This window comes from Alosa pseudoharengus, unplaced genomic scaffold (assembly GCF_046254945.1).
Source record: "Alosa pseudoharengus isolate Yale_2024_CS ecotype anadromous, Long Island Sound unplaced genomic scaffold, YU_APseudo_1.1 YU_APseudo_1.1_scf_13, whole genome shotgun sequence".
Taxonomy (NCBI): Eukaryota; Metazoa; Chordata; class Actinopteri; order Clupeiformes; family Clupeidae; genus Alosa; species Alosa pseudoharengus.
In genome coordinates, this window is record NW_027468598.1 from 13,872,414 (window position 1) to 13,898,407 (window position 25,994).

The 25,994-nt window shown below is 39.6% G+C and overlaps 2 protein-coding genes across 10 annotated transcripts in view; one reads left to right on the top strand and one right to left on the bottom strand.

Annotated features, from left to right (window-relative positions):
- Positions 1-1,693: 1,693 nt before the first annotated feature.
- fbxo36a (F-box protein 36a) lies at positions 1,694-6,714 on the bottom strand. The gene is made up of 4 exons (XM_076282238.1): positions 6,619-6,714; positions 4,221-4,329; positions 3,471-3,643; positions 1,694-2,202 (listed from the first exon to the last, which is right to left on the bottom strand). Exons 1-4 carry the CDS (start codon positions 6,712-6,714, stop codon positions 2,011-2,013), a joined length of 570 nt encoding a protein of 189 aa, XP_076138353.1. The 3' UTR covers positions 1,694-2,010.
- Positions 5,044-25,994, top strand: part of trip12 (thyroid hormone receptor interactor 12) — a 62,302-nt gene continuing 41,351 nt past the window's right edge. For 3 of the 9 annotated variants that reach the window (XM_076282227.1, XM_076282236.1, XM_076282237.1), the window contains exons 1-3: positions 5,044-5,215; positions 7,143-7,226; positions 9,909-9,939. The gene's annotated coding sequence lies outside the window, so the exon portion shown is untranslated. Of the gene's footprint in view, positions 5,216-7,142; positions 7,227-7,321; positions 7,481-7,525; positions 8,113-9,908; positions 9,940-25,994 lie in introns of those variants that run through there. The other 6 variants (XM_076282231.1, XM_076282230.1, XM_076282229.1 and 3 more) reach the window with 6 other exon arrangements.

The following is a 25,994-nucleotide window of genomic DNA, read 5'->3' on the forward strand; positions in this document are numbered from 1 at the left end:
CACGTCTGCCCAAATTTAATTTAGGTTTAAAAAAAAAAAAAAAAGGTTTTCATTATCAAACCCTCCAGTGTAATTATTCAGGATTTTTTTTAACGTTAGACCTAGTTGCGTTTGTACTCACATTGTGTGTGGAAACATATAGCTAAACTAAGGGTTTATTTGCTAAATTCTTTGTTTATGTAGCCACATAACAGTGTAACATTATATCTTGCAATAGTCATATTTTATGAAAACATATAATAAATCTATTATTAATTAGCATTCTAAAGATTCTTGTAAAAATTATTTACAACATGTACAATACAGAATTTCTTCTTAGTCCCAGACTTCACCTATGTTAATTTACAATGTTGAAAACAGTTCTTTCACAAAAAAAAAAAAACATCACACTTCCTGCATAATCTGTTGGTGTATTAATTTGCATTGATAGTCCTAAAACTCCCAAATGGTCAGATCTAGCCTTCTATATGTAATCCCGTGGTAAATGAACTCAATGTCACCTACCAGGCTGGGCAGTCAGTGGATTTCTCATCATCTGGATTCTTTTTGGCTGATTTAATCTGAACACCAATATTTTGGATGACGACCTCTCCTCAGCGGTGGAATACTGAAATTAAATAACTATTTTCATGTCTTACAAAGTATTCCCAATTGTGTGTAAACATTCCACTGAGGTCGCTAGCCTATCCCATACTCAGAAAGAATGCATACAAACCCCCAGCGTTCTTCATCCTTTCCACATTCAAGAAGAACATTTGCACCTTTCCCTGAAAAATGCGACAATCACCCCAACACATTACATATAATTTACAACCTGATCCAATGCAACAAGCAGCTATTTGGGCCAAACAAAGCACAGAAAAGCTTTAGATTAATTAAATGCATTTATTATTGAAGATAAATATACTGTTTCAGATAAAGCAAGCAGTAATAATTTATCAATTTATTGAACTCTAGTCTAAACTTAGTATTTCCTTCCATATTTGACCCAACATTGCAAAATCACAATGTAGACAAAACAAAGTCAAAGTTTTATTTGATGAGTGTATTCCACTGTAAGCGTCTACATATTCTAGACATTGTATTGAGCAAACAAAAACATATTTTATGCATTTTACTTACTTGAATGTTGATATCCAGTCCAATTAAATAAACAGATGGGCCTCAATATGTTGCCAGTTATGGGACTTCATGACCCAATGGCTGAAACACAATACAAATTTATCAAAAACCATGACAAGGCTATACAACAGGACTCACTATGTAAATGTGGTATTTTTAAAAAAAAATGTTACAACAGCTGGCCACCTCTGAGTTTAAGAAGTGAACCTGAAGCAGCTTGGTAATGTTACGATTGAGCTGCCAGCACACCACCACCTAGTGGACTGAGCCACTACCAACACATCTACTGTGTGTCTCCATTTGTAAAGTGGTAGATGTTCATGTCTAGAAATTTCTCAAAAACAATTCTATGCAATTCCTCAAAAAACATCCACTTCTTTGTGGGTTTTCAGCAAACAGGTTATATTACAAAATTCTCCTAGTGTAGCCCACCATGTCGCCATAGATAAACTCACCACAGGTTCAAATAAAAAGGTACAAAAGAGTGGTAAAAGAGTGAAATCGGAAAAGAAAACAAAACACATTAATTTACACACACTCTTCTTTATTCTGTATAGAATAGGAACAACACTGCAAACAAAAGAAGTTAACTTCTTCAACAAGAACACACCACAAAAGGTGTATACAACGTGACTCACAACAGAAAAGTGTTCACAGTGAGCTGCACTTGGCACTTGAAACATCCTCAAACATAAATCGACAGTGTAAAAAAATTATCTGACATTCAGACTCACATTCAGTGGTTTTGGTATTCATCCTTACCATGTAAAACAATAATAAATACATAAAATATAATTTATCAAAAGAACAAAACATAAGTGCTCATTACAAAGTGATTGTAGCGCAACCCTCACGTTGAGGTCACTGATATGGTTTGGTGACAAGGGCCTAGGCCAGATTTGTGGCAGAGGGCAGGGAATCTGAGGCTGGGTCGGCCTTAGAGGCCCACAGCTTCTCGTGAAAGAAGGTGAAGAAGATCTTCCTCCAGCCCACAGCTTTGGCCAGTTTTTCCATGTCTGGTGTCAGCTCGTCACAGCGCACGCGCACGGTCTGCTCCCACAGCTCAGGCGAATTGGACAGCTGAAGGAAGGCGCACACACGCACACACACACACACACACACACACACACACACACACACACACACACACACACACACACCAAGGCTAAGGTGTTATTGAATATTACAGCACAATTCATGATGACAAACTTTTTTATATGTGTGCATATCCCACAGAGGGTATGCAACTCAAGAGGCCGACCAATGTTAGTCACCAAACAGATCAATAAGGCTGACACATTACAACAGTACACACAAACACACACAATTTCACACAAGATGGTGAACAAGAGCTCTGCCACCCCCTATCTCTCTCATCAGAGGATCACAGCACCCTTCCCTACCCTGATGATTAGCAGATTATCAGCTCCAGAGAGAGAGAGAGAGAGAGAGAGAAAGAGATAAAGAGCGAGAGTGTGAGCCAGTGAGTGAGAGTGGGTGAGGTTTTCCTGGCGACTCTCGAGCAGGTCGCCAGATGGTCCATCTTGGTAAATCCAAAGGAGGGGGGTCATAGTTGAAAGGATGTACAGATTCACACAAACAAGCAAGCAGCAGCCTGGTATAAAGTGCCACCCAGGCAATCCCCACTCTAATGCCATGATTGTTTGGGTGCTAGGAAGTACCCTGATGTCAATATTGCTTTGTTGAGTCCACACAAACACACTACACTAGCTCTACTGGCAACTGACATCCTGATACTGGAAATCCTAATACGGTGGACGGCTCATTGCAGGATGGATAAATGCATGCTTTTAATGTTTTATTAAATTAAATAATCTGACCAATGACCATGGCCAGTGGTGATAAATGTAGAGATTTACTATGTCAATGTAAATGTATTTGTATTTTATTAAATTAAAATTGTATTACATTTATAAACAATGGCAGTTGACAAAAAAATTGTACGTTAAGGCAACCTCCCCTAAAAATAAAGACTGAAAAAAGAGAAGAAAAAAACAAGACTGTATCATACTTGATATACAGAGATAACCAGTTAACAAAAACAACAACAAAAAATACTAGATGTATTAGAAAGATATTGCATCAAGCCCCCACACTTTAATAGCTATGCTAATGCTAGTATTATTCAGAAAGTAGGACACCTGCCGGGTGCGGCTTAGTTGCAATGGCAGCTTGGTTATCTTTTCTTTTTCACCCTATCTTTCAGCACTCCCATACACATTCAAGCTTTCACTAAACAAGCCATTCATGTTGCAGTGGCTCACCCACGCACACCTATTTTTCAACAAAACAACCCCAAACACACCCTTGCACAAGATGCGACTCACCTTCCAGAACCTCTGTGAGGTCTGTGCGAGTCGGCCGATGTCCCTGAAGCTAAGGTAGAAGAAGACGCGAAGCAGCAGCTGGTTGGGCAGCTGCTCCAGGTAGTTGTAGTGTCCCTCGCATAGGGCCTTGGAGTGCTCCAGAGTGTGTTGTCCAAACACCACGCCCACCAGGTCTGAAAACGGAAACACATCAGGTGAGGCATTCCTAAAAGGGAGCTATAGGCAACTGGAACAACCCACTAATAAATAATGCTAAGCTAGGTTATCAGTGTCACACTGGGTTACTGCATGCAGAGAAAAGAGAAGAATACGTATTTTCTTATCTAACTCTGGGGTACTGTAGATAGTGAATAAACTAATTTCCTAAAAAGCTGCCATGTACCTTTTTACCTGCGGCACTCCTACCTGAAGCACAGCTGTGGGTATATTGTTTCCCAAATCAATTGTCACTCCTGCCATAATTCTTAAACATCCATTCTGATTCATTAAAATACCTGATGTGATCAAGATAAAGCTTTCAAGTATTACAATCCACCTGAAAGCTACCTATAAAACATGCTGGGTATTTACATGAGCTGAATCACAGTAAAACAGTCAAAAAAATATTGAAAATTATTTTCTAAATCATTATTCTAACTTTTGTGAAGACAACCAGTCACAAATGTCCCTATGTAAATAATTGTACTCTCAGTGTAGGCCTTATTACAGTCTAGTGACCAGGCCAATCTTGGGAACTCCCGGAGAACTTACGTTGCAACCCAGCGTCATGTAAGAAGTCGTCGTGGGATTGCTTCATCTCTCCTGGTTCAGCACCCTTGAACTCCCTCCTCAAAGAGATTTTCCACGTCCTCCATATCACCTGTGACAGCAACAATTGGCACCATTGAGCTCAAATTGGCACAAAAACAGGTTGTGACAAGTATTTAACGCATTTCCATTAAAATCTATCAAGGGACTCCTGGGTTAGTGTGTGTCTGTGATAACATTACAAGTTGACTGATTACAAGTGATGACATAATTAGCCTGGATTACAAAATGGAGGTCTTCATGAAAAGCATACTTGAAAACAGTCATAATCAGATTACAGTTGATTGATTAAAATGGACTTTGTTGTTTATCAAATAAGTTGACACTGAAGCATCTTCCTTTGTCCCCTTGATACATCTAACATGTATGCAGGATTAAGCATTATCACTAGTGGATAAAGTATAAATGCCTATTCTATCTAATCTGATGACAGGATTGAAAAAAGGGTTCTCCAAGTAGGCCAACTTTGTTAGTACTTTATTCAATGTACAGTCCCTATAAATGGTCAAGAAACACCTCAAAGTACAAAGTACACCACTAAAGTACTTTAGTATCATCATACAAAGACTGGTTGTAATCTAGTCATACTTGGAGTAAAATTAAGATAGTTTCTAATTTTAATTTCTTTATAATGACATGTCGATGAGAAATTGAAAGAATGCCTCATCATGTAGTAGTAGGCCATGCACACACCACCAATGCCTCTGTCGTAAAGCGTCAACAGGCCGACCGGTGGTCGAGCGTCATCTATGGCTTGTAACTTGGTGAGGCAGCAAGTCAGCACACGCACATCACTAACGTTACAGAAGTCACGAGAATGATGAAAGAAACCACCTGTCAACTGGTCTTTAACTGAGAAGATTCCTGATCTGTGGAGTGGGCCCACGTGTAAATTGATACTTTGTCAAGAAAACACAGTAACCTCGACAGACAAAATTGTAAGTTGACTAACTCTGAGTAAGCTGACCCTTAAATCGTCAATGTCGTGTATGTATCTTCCCATGTGTTATACCAGTTAGCTGTCAATATATGACCAAAGGCCAGCGAAATCGCGGCATAATGAAAGCGTTATGTAAATACAATTTTGGTCGAGAAAGGCAGTTTTACTAGCGCTTCATGTCAAACCAACCTAGCTCAACGTTAGCTAGTAATAGCTAAGTTGCCTAACGTTAACGTTACATGTCGACAGCTAGCTTATTTAGCTGGCCTAGATAATGGCAGCCTTTGGTATTTGGGAATGCTAGCTTCTTTGGCTATTTTGGAAGACATAACGTTAGTTAGCTTCATAATTGCGAAATATCATAGTTTAAATGATTAATGTTGAAAGCGTTTTCTGTAACGTAACGTTAACTCTAACGTTAACGTTAGTTGCTAACTTATCTTCAGTCCTCGTTCTTTTGAACGCCGTGTCGTCTTTTTAACAGCCGAGTGAACATTACGTTAAAGTTAACTAACGTTAAGTTAACATTATGGCAGATCGCTTTGGCAAATAATAATTTATGGGAATACGGTAATTTACGTAAAATAAGTTACTTAATGGTGGTGTTGGTAAAGTTGACTGTTGGGAATTATGTATTGGCTAACTTACCTAGATGCTATGCTAACTGTTTTATCGAAGCACCGTAATAACGGTCTACATTTAAAGTAGCTAATAGTATATACCAAGCTATAAATTTGGACATGAATTTGATGATAGCTTGTTAGCTAACGTAAATGAACGCTAATTTATTCTATCAACGTTACCATGAGCAGACATTACCGGTGGCATCGGTAAGCATAAGCGCACGCTAATTTGGCTAACATTAAAGTTACGTTAACGTTAGCCCTTCGTTACAAGTAAAACATAACGTCAGTAGGTTGTGTATACAAATCTCAAAACTATTTCGTTACGGTATTCTCTGAGTGACATTAACGTTAGCTGACGTTAACCAAAAGGTAAATCAAGGTCCTGATAAATTAACTAAAGTTAACGTTAACTTTGGCAACTCTGTGACGTTAACGTGAGTTTCTTTTTTTTGTTTCTCAAACTTTTCAGTGCCGTCATATGTATACAGGAGAAAATCTAACGTTAATCCACTTTACTATATTTGCCAATAGAGTTGACGAATGAATACTATCATAGTGTATTACCAGGTTGAGCACCTGTCTCTAACAAGTCATTTAAAATTGGATTGCGAGTTAGCCAGGCATGCTAATTTCGAATAGCATAACGTTAACGTAAGTCAACGTACCTGTCGCTAACTGATTATTAGCCCCAGTTGTATAAACGCCACCGATGTTACTTTTATCGTCAAATAAATAAACGAATAAACTAGATACGTAATCTACAAAAGTTATTTACCTCAGTTTTTGTTATGAGAAGTTGGAAAAAATCTTTTGTTGGAGACGGTCCCTGGCCAGTTATTTCAAACAATGTACTGCCAAGTAGGGACGCCATGTTGAGACGCTAAACCGTTGCTATGGCAACGAGCCGGACAGTGTTTTGACCAAAGGATTCACTTTGTGTGACATGTCCTTTGATTTTGAGTGTTTGAGTGGGTGTCAACGTGTAAATGTAATTATTATTAAATAATATGTTGATATGGTTTTGTATATATTAAGAGAGAAGCTTGAAATCATCCAAACAGTTGTGAAGATTAGGGGGTCACGACCTGGCGCATTGATATATTCAATAGAGTAAACGGTCAGTATTACTAAATCAACAATGTGATTCAGTCTATAAAATGTATTGCTCGATTTGCATCTGTTTCTGAAAAAAGACGTGTGCAATCTGTGTTACTGTGAAAGGGAGTATATAGGGTTTGTTTTTCTAAAAATAGTCCGTAGCGGACGAATGGGGCACGCTTGAGCGGACGTACATTGCAGTTGCAGGTTCCTCAGCTGGTGAAGGTAAAGCTGAGCGAGTGAAGCTGCAGCACTGTGTAACAGCAACAATACTGGAAGAAATAGGTAACAATGCATTTTTACGAGTATAACATACCGGGACATCTCAAATTATTACACAAATAACTATTTTGAGAATGTTTGCTGAGAACGGTCAGCCGTCTAGCGATAAAAATGGTTTCCAATTGTCATCTCTCGAATCCTGTTCCTGCTTTCCTGTTTTTTTGTGTCTGTGATGCAAGCACTAAAGAAGGTTCAGAGGCCATTTCGTTTCACGATTGCCTGGTGAATTGTATGATAGACACAGGGTACCACTCTAGGTAAATGCTTTCTTTTGTTTAGCTCTATGCATTTCTATGATGGTAGTGTTTGAATGCGAATATGTATTGTCAAAAGAAGACGTGTTTTCAATGGGTAGCTAGCTAACGTTAGTTGTCTAAGTTAGCAAGCTAACAATTTAGCCAAGTTGCCAGCTAGCCAGCTATTCTGGCTAGCTAAATATGTTAATCTAAGAGCTGCTGAAGAATTGTCAGTGTCTGGCGATGACTCGTACATAATGTCTTTTGGAAAGGTATTTTCTATTGTACAAAACCGTGTCTCTCGGCTCTCTGTACTGTCGAATTCGTTTGTTTTGTCATATCTTAACAAGTCAAACAGTGAAGGTGTCTGTAGATCAACAAAATATATGGAAAACAACAGCTTATTTGCTACCCTTTGGTTTTACTGGCAGTTTGCAGTCTGATCTAGATGGTTGTGTTGGTTTACAGACTGCCAGCTAGGCTAACATAGCCATGTTAGCCAACTGCTTAGCCAAATCATTGGGACCTCATTTGGTCAAACAAGCAAAGCATTTGTTTACGTAGTCTGGTAAGCCCTGCGTCTATACACGTCGACAAGCCTTAACGTTAGTTGATGTTATTAAGGGACCTCACACAGGACATGATCGTGAACAGTAAGTTGTCCATTCTCTGAGCCTCCCTTACCTATAACGTTATTTTTTCTCAAGAGTCGCTATTAACGGTAGAAACGCTTTTCACTTTAAAGTGCACAACCGATTCCTCCCTAGTTCATATCCTTAAGATTAAATTAAGTTGGATAGCTTTGCAGCTAGCGAACGTTAGCTGTTTATGCTGAGCTAGCTTGGTAGTAAAACGATACTAGCTAACGTTATTAGTTTCACTGCATTGCTGGCTAACCATAGTGTTGTCATTGGATAGTATTTGGAAGGTGATTGCCTGTTGGGTTACCGATAGTGTATGTTAACGTTAGCTTACTAGCCAGACATTATGGTAGGGACTGTTTTGACACTAGAGTTTAGTCGTCTGTTAGCCCTAAACCTAGCTACTGTTAGCATTACATGACCAAATGGTGACCGCATAGGAAATTTTGATACGCATTTGCGCATATTTGGCCGATTGCAGTGTTTCTTTTTGTTATAAGTAAACGGATTCGGGGGATATTTAAATTTGCGATTAAAGCCACATTTGCCGTGGAATTGGATCGTCCTGCTAAGTAAACGTCCGCACCTCATTACGAAATTGAGACCGGTGTTTAGTTAGCCCCCTAGGTACGTCAGACGAAGGCCTCTCCGCGAAAGTAAGATATTCTTTTACACAATTCGGCTTTTTACTGTACAGACTTGTTTCGTATTTGTCGTCAAATTAACGTGGTCAAGCCATCCATTCGGTCGTCTGTTTACATATTCTGTCAAGATCTGTACAGATGACTAAAACCGTGGATGTTTTGCAGGCCCAAAAATGGCCTTGATGATTATGTCGTATTTTCATGTTGACGACAACCTGGCTTGCGTTACTGTTAAAGTTTTAAGAATGTGTTATTTCAAAGCCGTATGCCCATTTCAATTGTCAGCCAACTTTAAACCCATGTTGAAGTGGTTTAAAAAAAACTGATCGGCAAACAGTAATTAAACATTTGTTAGATTTATGTAGTTTTGATTGACGACTACACTGGAATGACTATCAGGTGAGCCATTTTTTGTGCAGTCTTGTAGGATTGACCAAATGATTATTGATTGACGTAATTACTATCATATCTATTTGGGTTAATGCAGTATGGTGGATGTACTTGAGGTTGTTTAGTAATGAGGTAATCATTTTGCCGAAAACGTGGTCAACCATATGGGAAAGAAAAATAAAACCTAATGACCAGTGAAGCAGTTTCCACAGTAATCCACATCAGGCTATACCCTCATTTTTCTTTTGGTAAAATGATAGCTATCCATTGTCAAACTAACGAGATTCAAATTTGTGCTTTAGCCTGAAACAGTGTTATGGAAAAACACATTGTTTCTAATAGCCAGGTGGTACTGACATGAGGAATGTGAATAGCTGAAACAGGCTGTATATTTTAGGTTCTATTGATCTCTGAAGTTAACAGTAGTTTAGTGAGTGATTATGTATAAGGCATTTATTTAACTTTGTGCTCTTGAAATATTGGAAAATTGAGGATTACTTTAATCAAATATTTTGATTTGTAAGTTGTTGACAATATTGGGAAAAGAGAAATCGCTGAACAAAATGGCCGCTCCCTTCATGATTCTTATGTATTGTCATTTTTCACCCCTTTCCCATCAATATTCTTTTTTTCAAGTTAAACCTGGACGGCATGTTCATTTACTCACCTCAATGAATTGTAGTTATTGCCTATGTAAAGCTTACAAAAAAGTATTTCTCCCCCCCTCCCTCCCCACTTTGCCTTCCCCTCCCCGCCCCTCCCTTGTCACCCTAGGCTGCTGGTTGGGGGCATTTGCACACGGCTGGTAAGTTCCTATGGTGACCGGGTGTTCTGTCCAGACAGTGCTGGGTTGGTAGAGCGGTAGTGAACAGCTGCAATTTCTGAGACCGGTGGAGGTGGTGGCATGGTGTGTGATTGTAGACAGCCTCGGTAGGGGGTTGTGGGGCCTTGGGGTGAATCTGTTCCATCTTATGAGTGTCTCTCAGAGGGTGATTGGGTTTAAAAAAAACAACAAAAAAAAACAATATTCTGGCCAGTTGATGAGTGATTTCAATCCTCAGTAGGACTGTTTACACATTGTATCACACTGATAGTGCGATGGAACTGTACGCAACCCATGAGTTATGACATCAGTCTGCAATGCTATTAATATAGCTACCTTCACTATGAGTGACGCTCTCCAATTAGGACCGGTGTGAGCAGACCATTTCACACTCCTGTCAGTAAAGACGAGAGTTTTGGCCAAGTACTGTGAATTGATTGCGGATTGAAGATTGTAATCAAATCACAAAAAGATAGGCACTGTCTTCATTAGTAGTGAAGACTTCACCTTAAATATATGTAGCAGAGTGCCTGTGTACTGAAGTGTCCACCATTTTAAGATGGGACCGCATGCTGTAGAGAAATGTAAACAGTTTATGATTAATGTAGCCATAGTCAAATATTTAATGCATTTTTTCTATTTATTAATTTTTGAGTACAATGACAGTCAAATAACTACCATTTAGTGCACCACTTAGGTTAACTGGATTACATTATCTGAAGGTAGTCTTATCATTGGAAATGTCAATATTGCTATGTCAGTGCTCTACCTTTTGGATTTATTTAAAGGTTTACTAGGTGTGGTGTGTTTGTATTGTCATTGTGGTGGTAAGACTAATTATTGTGTCATTGCTTGCTTCAGCTTGATCAACTTTTGATCTTGTTTGATTAATGGTGATTTAACTGTAACTTAGGTTGCCATGATGAGCAAGACAGATAAGTTACATTGATTGGCTTGTTGAAGTGTATGTAACCTTAAATGGTTTGAAAAGTAATATGTTCTCACATATCTTATTTAGAAGCCTAATCCAAAATGGAACCTCAAGCCTACATAATATTTACCCCTAGCAGATCAGTTGGTTTTTACTGTCCTGGGGGTGAAGGAAAAACTTCCATGAAATACGGTGGCTCTTAAGTATTGGAAAAACACTAAAGGCGTTCTCTAGAGCCAATGTTCAGTTCTTTCTTTGTTTCTGTATCAAAATGGCAATGCAACATGGTGGACTCTATGGGGACCTGCTCCAGATGTAGATAGAAAGGGATAGTTAAGTAAAAAAAACCACAACAAAAACACAACAATAGAGTACCGAAGCCATGATGAGGCATTGCCAAGGTAGCAATTTCACTGGATCTAAACAAATCAATCTAACCCTAGTGGTGACCTTGGGGGTGGCTTTCTTAATCTATTTAAATCATTTTACAACATTTTCTTAGCCTGACGAGCCAGACCCACATCAAGATATAGGGTCTGGGTACTCACCATTCGCAGTGCTCAGTCCGGGGGGGGCGAGATAAACGGTTGTCTTTCAAATTCCCTCAATAGGATAGCGTTACAACTCATGAGTCCCAAGCGGAGCTAGTTGGCTAGTTGTTCAAACTTTTGCCAACTTAAAAAAAAGCTAAACTCGTGTCATGCTGTTCGCCAACAGCAACATTTTCAAGTAGCAGGGAATTCACGCCGAACCGCAACTCTGCCATCATTATGTTAAAGGGGAACTTGGCAACTATATCAACGTAATAAACCCGTTTAGAAATCATTTGGATGGTTAAATTACCTGTTCCGGTGAAAATGGTGACTTTCCCCGCTGCCCCTAGCGTCCCCAGGCGGAAAACCAACCTTGCAACATTGAGACTACCTTCCGGAAAGAGAAGTGAGAAACAAGAAACTCGTTTTAAATCGTGTCTCTTAACTTGTAACATCCACTTTCTTCTTCTGAACTTATGCTAACCGTTTCGCTAGCTTGTAAACAAATCCACGTGCTTTATCATTACCTTTTTCCACAGTTTGAAATAGCATAATGCACAATTTCTCCAGCAGAGGGGGAAATATAGCTAATCCTGCCAAGTTCCTTTAAACCCGCCTACCGACTCTATACACGATGTGATTGGCCTGATCGAAGTTTAATTTTTCCAGCTCGCAAGCCAACGGAGAGTTGCTAGACTACCCTGGCAGCAAATTACATTTGCTGCCGCTAGGGTGCGCCTAGATTTCTAGGCTAATGTTTTCTATGACATCACTATAATTTTTTTTACACTATAGGAATCATATACCCCAGCATATATTCATACCAACACAAACAAATTTGTGACTGCAGAGTTTTATTTTAGCATGCGTTTCCTCTGTGAAAGAGACATTTTGCCTCTGCATTGAACTTCACTGCCTGTGGTTAAAATGTCATGGCTTACTTTTGAGGCAAAAAACATCACTCTTAACAGCTACCGGCCTTTGATAAGACATGACATATCCACTGGGATTTTGTTTCTTTCTGTTACACCTGACAGGGAAGCCGTGTTATGTGGCTAAGGTGCTGCATCGCAGGTAAAACACGTTTACCCGGCTATAGCCTACATTTTAAAACAAGTTATTAGGTAGAAATGATGCCACATCTGCATGCAATGCTATTGATGCCACTCTTGTTTAGATTCAGTGAAACTGCCGTCATGGAAGCGGAACGTCACACATTGGTACCCTATTTACAGATCCCAAGCCCACCCCCTTCCACTCGGTCACAATTGAAAAAGCTATGGAATCCAACAGAACCTCATTCAACTTCTAACTAGGCTAGCCTGCTAGCATTGCTTGCAACTTTGGGAGAATGGTAGGGAGAAGCTTTAATGTTGCTTCAAATGCAGTCTAGGCACAAGTTAGGCTAACTTGGGGGATATTGACTTACTCTTCAACTGTTAACCATAATGTGCCGAACACAAAGTAAATATGAAACGGGAGAAATCCACACAAAGGAGTCCATTGTGCAGGCTATCAAAATGATCCGGAATTGTGATGGTAGAAATGGGAGGCGGGGCTTGAGATCTGTCAATTCTGATTGAAAGATCATTCGGCTGTGTACTAATGAAAACATAAGATAATTTTTTAATACTCATTGGCTTTTAATTTCAGCTACAATTTTCTCCATTCACATCAAATATCACACATTCCCTCCACTAGTGCTGGGCGGTACCGGTTCACACCGTATACCGGTGTATATTTCCGTTATGATATGAGATTTTAATATACTGCCATACCGGTGTATTGAATTACACAACATTTGGAACGCTGTGCTGGGCGACACTGTTTCAGAAGGGACCGTTTTCAATGTTGTGCTTTTAAACACACGCACACAGCGACTGCGAGGCGTGGTGAGGGTAAACACAAAACACCTTAAGTTTTTCCCCTGAAGTATGACCCTTAAGGCTTAATTACTCCTTAGGTAAGGGACTTATTTAAGGGTGGTGTTGTACAGAATACCTTAAATTGTTTCTTTAGTTAAGGAAAAACATTAAGGGATACTGCATTGAAAGGGATTTACCGGCACGAAAATTCTATAGTTTCCACTGAGATGGTTCAACAGCTGTTACTTGCTGGCTAGTTGGAGATGCCGTTAGTTAACAACCTACCAAACACAGTGAAGTTTAATGATCTTATCATTCATCTTACCTTAAGAATATTTGCTGAAACTATCCAGGTAGCAAGTAAAGCATGTTATAGACATGAACTGAACAATACTAGCTGGCTAGTTGGAGATGATCCTGACTGTCATCAGTGCACCAAAACTATCTTTTTGTTAAGGTTTTGCCTAGCGAACCGAACCGAAGCTCATGGCAGGCGAACGAGACACATGAAGTATCGTTAGCCTACCACTAACGTTATGTAAACCACACAATAACAATAAGGCATGTTTCTGATGAGGCTATTTGACAGATTAAGCATATTAGCAGAGAGGTTTTATTTTCAATTGTAGAATTTTCAAAAAAGTATAATTATTGCAAGTTGCACTACTTTTTGTATTGTTTGTTATACAAAATGTTTGCATTCTGATTCCTCACTTCATTAGAATCATGTGTGGGTTTTTTTGTAAACAGCATCCTTTTCTTGGGCCATGCAAACCTGCATTACTACTGGTGTGGAATTATTCTACAGTATTCACTCATCATGACAATAAAAAAGACCATCCAAAGTCAATCTACTGCAGCAATTCCTCTCTCAACCAGTAGAAAATGCTGTGAACACCTGATTATGCATGGGAAAAAAATACCGAAAAAATACCGTCATATACCGTGAAACCGAATATACATATACGTTTTCATACCGATATACATTTTTGGTCATACCGCCCAGCATATACGGTTTCATACCGATATACATTTTTGGTCATACCGCTCAGCACTTCCCTCCACACACGCACACATTTGTTTTTATAGTGTATGCATTATATGCGGGCACTTTCTTTTTCATAACAAAGTTCTGGCAAGGTGTATACGCACAACTAACTCTATTGCTTTGAAATTTGCGGCATGTTAATTGCCATGAGATTAAGTGAAGGTAATTTATTTAACATACAATCTGACTGGAACCACAAGCTTTTTGTTCTGGTATGGGACTATACTTACAGTATTCTCACACACTTCCGTACGTTAACGCTTGATTGAGGGTCTCCAGAAAAAGTCTGAGCGCAACCCTCCAAAATCTTCAATAGTAGCACTGAATAAAACCTTATCTCATCCTGATGATTAGCTAATCAAATCGGTTTATTTTTACATGGAGTAAAATCGATCAGACATCAAACAGTGGTTTGCTGTTTAAAAAAAAAAGTTAGCCGATAACGTGATAATATCATTCTCAAGTTGCTGGAATTTAACGTACTAACTTCACTGGGCCAGCGTTATCTGTCAAAATCACATTTGACTGATGTTGATGGCAAATAAGGGATTTACTGTATAGGATTTAGGTTAGTCTTGTGAAATTGTTATAACTTATCCTAGGTTATAATTTGCTTGCAATAAGCTTTTAATTTTATTTATGGGGTGGTGGTAGTGTAGTGGCGGTGGTAGCGTAGTGGTTAAAGACCTGGGTTGGCATGCAGTAGCCAGAAAAGTTATGGGTTCAATTCCCTGCTTCCACTATTGTGCCCTTGAACAACGCTCTTAACCTTGAGTTGCTCCGGGGACAATGTAACAATGCCCTTGTAATGTAATTGACATATGTAAGTAGCTTTGGATAATGAATAAATGTAAATGTAAAACTTCTATACACTAAAGCTAAATGGCGATATGGTTCTCAGAAGGTATCCTGTTCATATAGTCTGACACTTGTAATGATATGTTGAGCCTATTAGCTACCAATAGTGATGGGCAAATGAAGCTTTGGTGAACCACTAAACCACAGCAGTGTGAAGCTAGCAACACTAATGAAAAAATCCAATATGGCTGCCACATGTACATTTTTCAACATAAAAGTCCTTACCCAAACCAGTATATGTAACCAAAAATATTGGTTTGCTAAGGACTTTTATGTTGAAAAATGTATGTGTGGCGGCCATCTTTTTGCTTTTCAGCTAGTGTCGCTAGGTTCACACTGCTGTGGTTCAGTGGTTCACCAAAGCTTCATTTGCCCATCACTAGCTACCAACCAAATTTGTCTTAAAGCAACACCAAAGAGTTTTTTGCACCTTAAAATAATGTTTCCAAAATCGTTTCAGTGGTTCATCAACTCGTAACAGGGTGAACGGCACTTCTGCATTCGCTTTGCGGCCCTCTATCGGCTATAACCGCACTATGTAAGTTTGCCAGATCGGGTAGCGGATCTGTAGTTCGATGGAATGAGACATAAGAAACTACAAATTTGAATTGCATCTGAAGTCGCAATACATCGTACTTTCATAAAATCATGCAACATATTCTACCTTGTCTGCGGACATTATTATTTGCAAAGCCGGTGCTGGATAAACAAATAGTGCGTTTGACAGAGGAAAAGTTCTTTGGTGTTGCTTTAATTTTGGTATATTGGATGTTAATTTGGTTAATAATAAAGTGCATATTTGAGATTGCAGTAGCTATTTTTTTAACTGTTCAGAAAAAGAGATTAGCCACTGCCACTAATGACTAATTTTCTAATGACTTATCTTTCGACAAATTTTTTGATTAGTCAACTAATCTAAACGATTCATTTTTTGTTAAACGATTTATTCAAGTGTTATTTCGCTGTGTCCATTTTATTTTGAACTCAAGGGCCAAAACATAAAATGTCACCTGTGCCATAAACAATATAAATAACTTAAATGTTACCAAATAGAAATGTCACCAAATCACAAATGTAAACAATATAAATAACTTTAAAAGGGGTTTTACTTTAACCTTCACATCAAGATCAGCCTACTTTTAGTTAAAAGCTTATTAAGTAAACTGTTCAAAAACATTATGTATTAACAATTTAAGCACAAGTATCTATATTTCCATTAGGCTATAGTATACCATATTAGTTAGAGTCTGGACTAGCCTTCCACACTGAGGCCCCGTCCACATGGAGACGCTTTTTGGGTTAAACGCCCCGGTTTTGCTTCGTCTTGGCCGATCGTCCAAACGAGTCTGTAAACGCACTGCCCGAAACAGCACTTTTTTGAAACCTGGTCCCAGGGTGGAAAAATCTGAAACCGTAGCCCTTGTGAGTTCGATTGGACGGCGAAACCTCATACTTGCGTATTGATGATGTCATCGCCACACCTCAGCTGCCCTGGACTTGACACTTATAGTATTGCCTAACAATACTAGTTTTCATACATGACATTACCTACGATTACACTCAGTAGGATAAATATCACAACTGGTGCTGCGCAGCGCCAATAGCTTATGACTTGGTGGACTGAACAGTGTTTTTCTAGCTACTGTCAGTGATGCGAGAAAACTAGTCAGAAGTTATTAGGAAAGTGCGGTGTAAGTTTAAATTAATTTGTGCGTAGTGCCGGTGTCATTAATTTATTTTACATGTCTTACAACATAAATAAATGCATTCATAGTCTAGTGAAGTCAGATATGAGCATACAAAGATGCTTAGAACTCATGTTAAGCCTATGGTAGATGTGCACTAAATGCGAATGCGCGATTTGATGCAGGCAAAAGTATCGACTGTTACTAACGAAGCTATTATAGCAATATTATAAATGTGGCGTCGGAATAGCCTAGATAGAACTCGGGTAGGCCTAGCGTTTAGTAGCCTATGCACTTGCAGTGATAGCAAAAACTATGTGAATCGTGGACTATCCTACAACCAAAAAAAGTAAAGGAGGTTGTTTGTACCTCCAAACCTACCAAAAAAAGGATGGGACTGCACCCTTCACAAACCGTAAAAATGAAGTTTATTAGTTTTACAGTTGACTACAGTTGACAGTTCACTATCAGTCTAAACAAACAATTCTGGTCTCCTTGCACTAGCCATTTTGTAGCTTACTCTGTTTGTATAGCCTACAGCGCACAAGCTTTGGTCAATTTCTGTAACAAACAGTGCCACCTATAGGTCTGGGATATGAAGTAACGTGTTGAGTCGTGTTAAGATGGATCCGTTTGGACGCAAATATTCTTGATACGGTTCCAGGGAAGACGGAGGAAAAAAAGATAGGTTTGGTATGTGTGGACTTGCCCTGAATTTAAAGTTAATTTACCATATAATTAATTTATATGCTGATTGTCATTTTTTTAGCTCTCATGAAGAATTTCTACAGAAAGAGACTGTCCTTAGGGTCAGTTTAGAATCTTGTTGCCAGCTACAACCATCTTACACCAGTGTTTGAAGGCAAATGGTCAGTGTATAAAAATAAGAACTAGGACTTCGAAATGTATGGAGTAGGCATATCATGGTACACGGTACATTCTCGGACCAAATGTAAGCCCCTATGGTTTGATACACAGTTGAGCCATGGTAGTTTTTTTTTAACTTAACTTCTAATTTTCTATAATTTCCAAAACTTGTTCAGCTTACTGCACACACATTATAGCCTACATTCACAGAACGCTTTTCCCTACAGCTTATCCGTACTGTGTATGCAAATAGGAGTTAAAGGCACACTATGCTAGATTTTCACCTTTATGAAGCCAATTTGATGGTAAACGAACTTATAATAGGCAAATCGTTCACCTAGCATAGCTATACAGCATAGACGTAGCAAGTCCCTACCGAGAAAACCAGCCAAGCAACTTCCAAGAGCGCCGCCCCGCCAAAAATACATCCCGACTCTAGAGGGAGCTCTACACTCGCCAAAAATACCTAAACCTGCATAGTATACCTTTAAAGAAGAGGGTAAAAAGCGTAAAACTGACCACTCCAACGTGACCGTTGAAAATGTAGTGATAGAAATACAGAGAAGCAAATTCTGAGCAGGAATCTGGGAGAGTCCACTTGTCAGAAAAAACACAACACTCTCACAGTTGCATTCTAACAAGTAAAATAAATCAAAGAAACAACGCTAAATGTCTCACAAAGTTAGCGAAAGTGAATGAGTCAGATCTTCTTTCAAAAGTTGAATTGGTTCTTCCTGACCCCATTCTGCTTCTCACCAAGTTTTAAGGAAATTAAATCGGTAGCTTTGCATTAGGGGTGTAACGGTACACAGAAGTCACGGTTCGGTTCATACCTCGGTTCGGACATCACGGTTCGGTACGAGTTCGGTACAATGGAGGGAAAAGCAAAACAAAAATGCAGAAAGCATTTTTTTTTGTACATGTCTCAGGCTGTACCACCTAGTGTCATACAGTCTCTTCCATGAGCTATCTGCAACAGCCTGAAGTGTGTAAGATGTAGGCTAAACAGTACAATAAGTACCCAGACTCCATCTGTAACTTGTAAACAAAATAAGACAATCAGCTATAAAACTGAAAATAGGCCTACAGCATCTCTTATTTCTGAAAGTGCAAATTACATAGAAAAATTATTTTTAAAAATCCACTTAAGCAAGACCTTCAACAGTTGTATATGGAAGGGTCTACAATTTGCCTCAATATTTTTCATTGTGTGTAAAGTAATAGTCTAGCCTACTAACTGTGAAAATATCACACTATTTTGCCTTTTAAAAAAAAAAAACGAAATTGCTCCTTTCCTTTTATAAGACAGACTAGAAGTCACGTGACTTTGCCCTTTGACGTTAACTCACCGTAGCATGGTTTGTTTATTAGCCTGGTTAGCGTTGTCACTTTATTTTACTGTCTATGCACTTAACACTACCAGCTCCTCATGAGAAGTTACAAGTTACCCCAACATAAAGGTAATTACCACGCGATTTACATAGCTTTCTGTCATTATGAAATCATTTAATTTAAGCCATAGGTTTTGGCCCTATTTGTATGTGTATCCAAAGGCTGCTGAAGCGCAGGGGAAGTTTTTTCCCCTCGTTTCAGTGATTGGTAGCCTAAATCATCTGGGTGATGGCTTCGAATATGTGTAGCATTTTTTCCACTCACATACCCAACAACTGCTGAACAACGCCTTATCCACCACTCTTTCGCCTGTACTAACGTTACTGTAACTGAAGTTCTCAAACTTGCGATCTTAAAGAGACCAGCGGATCCTCTAACTCTTGTGGGTCTAACCTTAACGTAGTGCTGCTAATGACTGACGGACTCGACCGACGACCTGACAAAAAAAACATAGGCGCCAATCAGAGCTTCAGAGCTAAGGCGAGGCTACAGAATAGCGTTAGGTGTCGCTAAAGAACTCCCGTAACTCTCGCTACTTAACAGTAATTGCGCATGACATTAATTAATCCGCACACGAGTTTTATGTATTTTTATACCGTGTATTCTCCGTGTAAATTCATGCACCGAACCGTGACGCCCGTACCGTTTCGGTTCAATACGAATACATGAACCGTTACACCCCTACTTTGCATTGTCCTGCTTACAGATAGGTAAAACAACAACAACCGCACCAAAAACATAGCCTAAGGTTACGTTCAGACTAAGCCTCTCTTTCTCAGCTGCCGGCGTCCGTTTTACATTATAACCCTATGGAGTAGACTGTGTTTTCAAAAAAGTCGTCGGCTTCTTTTAAAACGCGACTGCAACCGTCTTTTTCTGCAGCTCAGAAGTTGAGAAATGTTCAACTTCTAGTGGAAAAACGGCATACGTCATGCTGTCATACAGATGACCAATTACAAGCAGATTACCGAGACCTGTGGTTTCCCATGACAACCAAGTAAAAAATGGAGAAGGTGACAGAACACCGGTCGAGAGACACGTTTTTGTGTCTGAGCATAGGGAATTGTTTGACATGACTTCACAACTTTACCATAACATACCAAAAGCAATAGCCAATGTGAGTTTTTCTCTTCCGTGACATTTTGACCCACAGTAAAGTAATGTTAGTCACTTTGTCTATCGCAAAAAGACGAATCCGACTGCTTTTTGGAACAATACGATGGCAGCTTTTTTTTTCAAACTGAAAAAGCGGTCTGCACAACTTCTTGTGTCAGAAAAAGACGCTTAGTCTGAACGTACCCTAAGGTAGCTAGTCACATAGTCTTTGTTTTTGCTCATATTTGCAGTTTTATTTGAGGTAATTTCAAAGTCAGATATTTGCATATGAAAGAGGAACAACCGTTTTTTCGTTTCACGGTAGGTTTGGTCATCGACCGAACTCTACTTATTTAATAAAACCAGGGTAAAAATGTTTTTCCATTCCATTTGCTTAAAGATTTCTGAATCATACAATTCCCGTGGCTTAAAAATCATGATGTATACCAAACCATGGGCATAGTGGACATGGACATACTAGCTGTATGTAGTTTGTCCTCTAGGCCAGGTCTACATATTGACTCATTTGAAAATGCCGTACAATATTATTTTTATAATTTGTCATAGACCTATCGGTTGTATTTGTACAAAATTGACTTCAAATGTACACAAGTCAGAACCAAAGCAACCCACATCAAAACTACAGCTTACTACTGGAAAATTGCATCACAGTAGTGTTCCTGTACCTTAAGAAAGACAAGGTTACAGGATCTGTGTACTGGATGAATTAAAGAGCTTTGGCTTGTCGCAAATGAACCCAAAACCCCTCCAACATAAACCCTATGACCCTGGCAAAGCACTGCCATATGAGACTGTGTGGCTTTGTTAAAAAGCCCTTAAAAGCCATTGAGGAGCACACAAGTGACCTCTGACCCAGCTGCCCTGCCAGTGTACAGTAGGGATTTGTGTATAGCTTAGCGTCTTAACATCCCAGCCCTCTCTCCTTTTTCTTTTCGACCTGTCATCAATCCACTATCAAAGATGGCCAATGGAGATTGTAACATTGTGTAAACAAACAGGGCCCTGTGTGTGTGTCTATCACTGCTGGAACAACCATCCCAACATCCATTTGTCTGGAACGTCTAACCTCAGGTGAAATCAGATCGATCCAACATCCACCCTCCCCTTGCACTAATGAGGGATGTTGGATTTGAAGCCACTAGCGCTCAGCCGGTTCTGTGTTCTGTCTCAAGAGCAAAGGCATGGCCCAATACTAGGCTGTATGAACTGTGGGAACTATGTCATCGGGCGAGGGCCAATATGGCTAGACAAGCGAAATGTGGGCTAAATGGCGCTCTAAAGGCGTTTCTATACTATAGAAAGCAATGAACTTCTAACAGGAGGGGCTAGCCCTAGAGCAACACAGTTCTTTGGGCTTTTTTTATTTGCAACGCCAGTAGGAACACCAAGTTCATGTTATGCACACATTAGGCTAATGGAGCACTCACAAAACGGACAAAACGGTGGACCAAAACATTGCACATAAACAATTATTATGTAGTTTATACCCTTAGTGTAGCCCACTACAACAATGCCATCCATGTCTGCTAAAAAATACTTAAATAAAATCTGGTAAATCTGCTTGCGATCATACCAAACTAGCGGTTTCATTATCCCATCCCTCTAGGAGACGAAACAGTGCCTCAGATAAAGATATTAGGGGTGGATTCGTTGTTGTTTTAACCGGATATAAAGATAGCATTGCAAAGGCTAATGAAATTAGATCCAAGGAGTATGCACAGCCTATTCTACAGTGGAAAATGTAGCCTACTCATGTCTGTCTAGATGATGGCTGCAAATGAATGTGGAGTTTCTTTTTTAAATGTAATTTATTTTTTAGGCTGACTACCTTATAATTGACATTATGGTAGCAGCCTATTTAGTTAGAGTAGCTAGTTAGGTTGACAAATAGCATTGCAAAGGCTAATAAAATAAGCTCCAAATAGTCTAGCCCAGGGGTGGGCAAACTTTTTGGCTCAAGGGCCACATTGGGTTTTGAAAACTGGCCGGCGGGCCGCGAGCAGCCTGATAACCAAATGAAATGCTCGGCGGGCCGGATGAAAGTGCTTGGTGGGCCGGATCCGGCCCGCGGGCCGCAGTTTGCCCACCCCTGGTCTAGCCTGATTTATGTACGACTAACTCTAGCCTACCCTCGGTTCTCCAGGTGATGGCGAATTAATTATTATTTTTTTGTTATGTAATTATTTTACATATTATGTTACCATCAAATTGAAGTAAAGACAATATAATGAACACAAAGTAATTAAATGGTCAGCATAGGTATTTACTGCAGCTTATTGACGTGCCGTTGCAAAGGCTAATAAAACAAGCTGCAACTAGCATAGGTAGTGTTTTTTCAGACAGATTGCCATCTAATTGACATTGTGGGAGCAACCTATTATTTTAACGTAAAGTATTGAAACGGATAGCGCCGTTATTTAGGCTACTGAAGTTTATTGCCAGACTACGTTACCATGTAATTGACCGTAGGATTGCAGCCTATAGAACATAGAACAAGTAATGAAACGGACAGCATAGTTATGCAGGCCACTGATGTTTACTGACAAATTGACTTAAGGGTAGCAACCTAAACATGAAAAAGATCAGCCATTATACAAGCACATTAGCCTGCACCTTGAGCTTTTGACATAGCCTCCCTTCATTTTGGCCTAAATTCAAAGGGAATATTTGTATGGTTAAGGCTACTTGGCTGCTGTCCTGGTTGAATGTTATGGTTTAAAAACCCAGTCTGTTGATTCACAATACTATGTAGATAATTAATACATAAATCAGATAAAATTGCAGTTCATGTAGTATCAGGTCTGCTGGGACTCACTCAAAAACAAAAAAGTGCATTGGCAACTTAGTCAGGAAAGATTAGAAATTTGGTGTTCATGTCTGGCACCATTTTTGGTGCATACACTAGCGTTGTATTTTTGTTCTGAATTCCTTTATTGTGTTTGCACAAAGTTATACTAGCTTTGTAACTGATATGTTTGTATGTATTATGTCAGTCAGTTGTCAATAAGGTTTATCATCTGACGTTAGCTTCCTATACTAGTGAAAGGAAGCTGGTCAGAGCCTTGTCAAACTCTATTAGGTTGACGCTAATAAAGAAACTTCAGCTCTACATTATACAACACAAAGGTGCACTAAAATGCCCCCATGGAAGCCTTATTGACCCAATTATCCATTGGTCTTGGTCAACACAGGGTCGTGGGGGTGGGCAGATTGTGGGATATCCCATTAAAGTCAGCTGCTGTGTCCTCCATTTTAGACTCACTGAGAGGTAAACATGTCAAATGTGACATGTTTGCCAACAGAGAAGAAAAAGTTAACAAACCTCACTGAGAAGAATGACGGCCTCGCAACAATCGAATCAACTGTAAACAAGCTAACTGTCCATGCTATCGCTGTTAGGGCCAAAGAAAGATGTACAACAAACTGAGCAAGTCGGCTTCTTATTAAACGTACCTGTATTTGCACCCAAATCGTTAATTTGCAGGATGTTGAGTTCAAACAGAGACTTTCTAATGTGGAGACACAGCACTCAAAAAATACTCTATAGAAATGCATGGGGCTAGTTTGTCACGCCAATATGGCCGTTGTCTACACATATCCCACCCCTTCCTTGGCAAAACGTCGACATGCGAATACATTGAGCCAATCATGTGGTGTGATGTGAATACATTGAGCCAATCATATGGTGTGTTGTGAAGACATTGTGCCAATCATGTGTTGTGATCTTGCCGCTGGAGCAAGATTGGTGTCGTGAAGCCTTGCGCACACGCATTTCTGCCGAAATGGATGCCCGACGAGTGCCCAAAAATCGTTGTCAAATGGCCGCCGAGTGGAGGGACTTGCCTAAAAGGACTTTGGTTCAACACAGATATACTGAATGTTGATGCTAAAAAAACATTTGACACCTTTTCGAAATACTATTCCTGCTTATGTGTTGACCGTCGGCGAATGTTAGACTAGCAGTAGGCTACTTACAGTCTTACTGTACTGAAAATTAACAGAACTGTGACTTCAACATCGAGGTACGTACCAAATCGTGAATTTTGTGTATTGTTACAACCCTAGTTGTCAACTATTAAATGAATCGACAACTATTTTAGTAATCGGTTTGTCCTTTCTTATAATTTTTTTAACTTTTTATATATATTTTCAGCTTTACTTGCTCCTATAGCAGTAACTTAAATATCTGATGCGTGAACAAAACAAGGTATATGACATAAATTTGAGCTTTGGTGTAACACTTATCAATATCTTCTCACTATTTTCCAACATTTTAGCAAACAAAAAACGAATTGGTTATCCGAGTGACTATGAAAATAATTGTTTGTTACAACTCTACTATTGAGTGCTTCCATATTTCAGCGCAAATAGCTTTGTATCTGAAAGGGACATAGCATCAGGACAGCCTATGTGTGTCCTTTTCACACTCTCCAGAAATTCAAATCCATTGTCATTAGTCAACCATATGGAGTTGTGTAATGCTTCCATCATGGCCACAGTGATCTAGTGCTAGTTTAGTAGTGGTTTCTCTGACATGTCCTGTGCCACCCCTTCTCGCTCCCCAGGCAATGCATGTATTTTTGGGTTTGGGCTGTTTAGACTTTTGTTCCACTTTCAACTGCAACCTTAGACTGCTGCTCTCAGCTTGGCCTTTGCTTTCATGGTGCATAGCCCGGCCAGTATAAGCTTCCACTGGGCACGCGGTAGAAAGAGGGGTGGGTATTTCACCCTGAGATGAGGGCGGGGGTGAATGAGTGATGGATGAAGTGGAAAATGAGAGAAATGCAGGGATGGATGGATGTATGGATATCTGGAGTGGAATGATGCATTGACATGTTAAAAGGGCATTCTACTTCATGGGACACTGCACCCTCATCGCCCAGAGCGTGGCCCTCACATACACATCATAATGCATAGGCTATATGCATCAGAGTCTTTAAGAGGTTCTAAGAAAAGGTTTAAGTCCAGCAAGTATTAGGTACTCGTGCTAAAGGTCATGTTAAGTAAGTGGCAGTAACAGTGTGACCAACCATAGCCCTTTTGAATGCCCTCTCTTGACTTGGACTTGAATGCCCTCATTTGACTTTTGCAAGATCATTTTTTATATATTTTAAAAGTTTTAATTTTACAAACTAGGGGAATCAGTGCACTAATGATATTAAGTGGATTCATACTATTGCATCAATGGTTGCTAGGAGTCCCCTTTAAGTGCAATAAGTAGTTGAAACAAATAAATAAATACTCAGCCATCCACATGATTATGTGAAGTGAATGTAGCTACACTTCAATCACATACATTGTGGATATGATGGATAACAACCCACTTTGTGAAGCTATTTCTCTGCAATAGATGTAAAAAATGTAACCTGATGATATTTTAACCCTTTGGTGGCCTGTTTAAAAAAAATGGATTTTGAAAGGTAGGACATGTGATAAGCTTCTCAATTGTTGTTATGCTTGCTCGGAGACAGAATTGGAGTTGTTTTGTTGTTGTTTGATGGCTTACAGTGATTGCAAGACAGGCAGCTAACTGCACTGTAGAGGAGCTTGTGAAGTCTGACTAGAGAGCAGGACCGTGAGAGTGAGGGGTGGAGAGGGGAGTGGGGAGGCGTGGAAGCAGTCCTGTGGGCTCGGTCTGATGGATGCTCCGTGACGCGCTGCCCACTCTGCTGGAGTCCTCATTGTCACAAGCGCGCTGTGGAGGACGCAAGGACACCCAGAGGCTTCTTGTTTCTCTCTCTC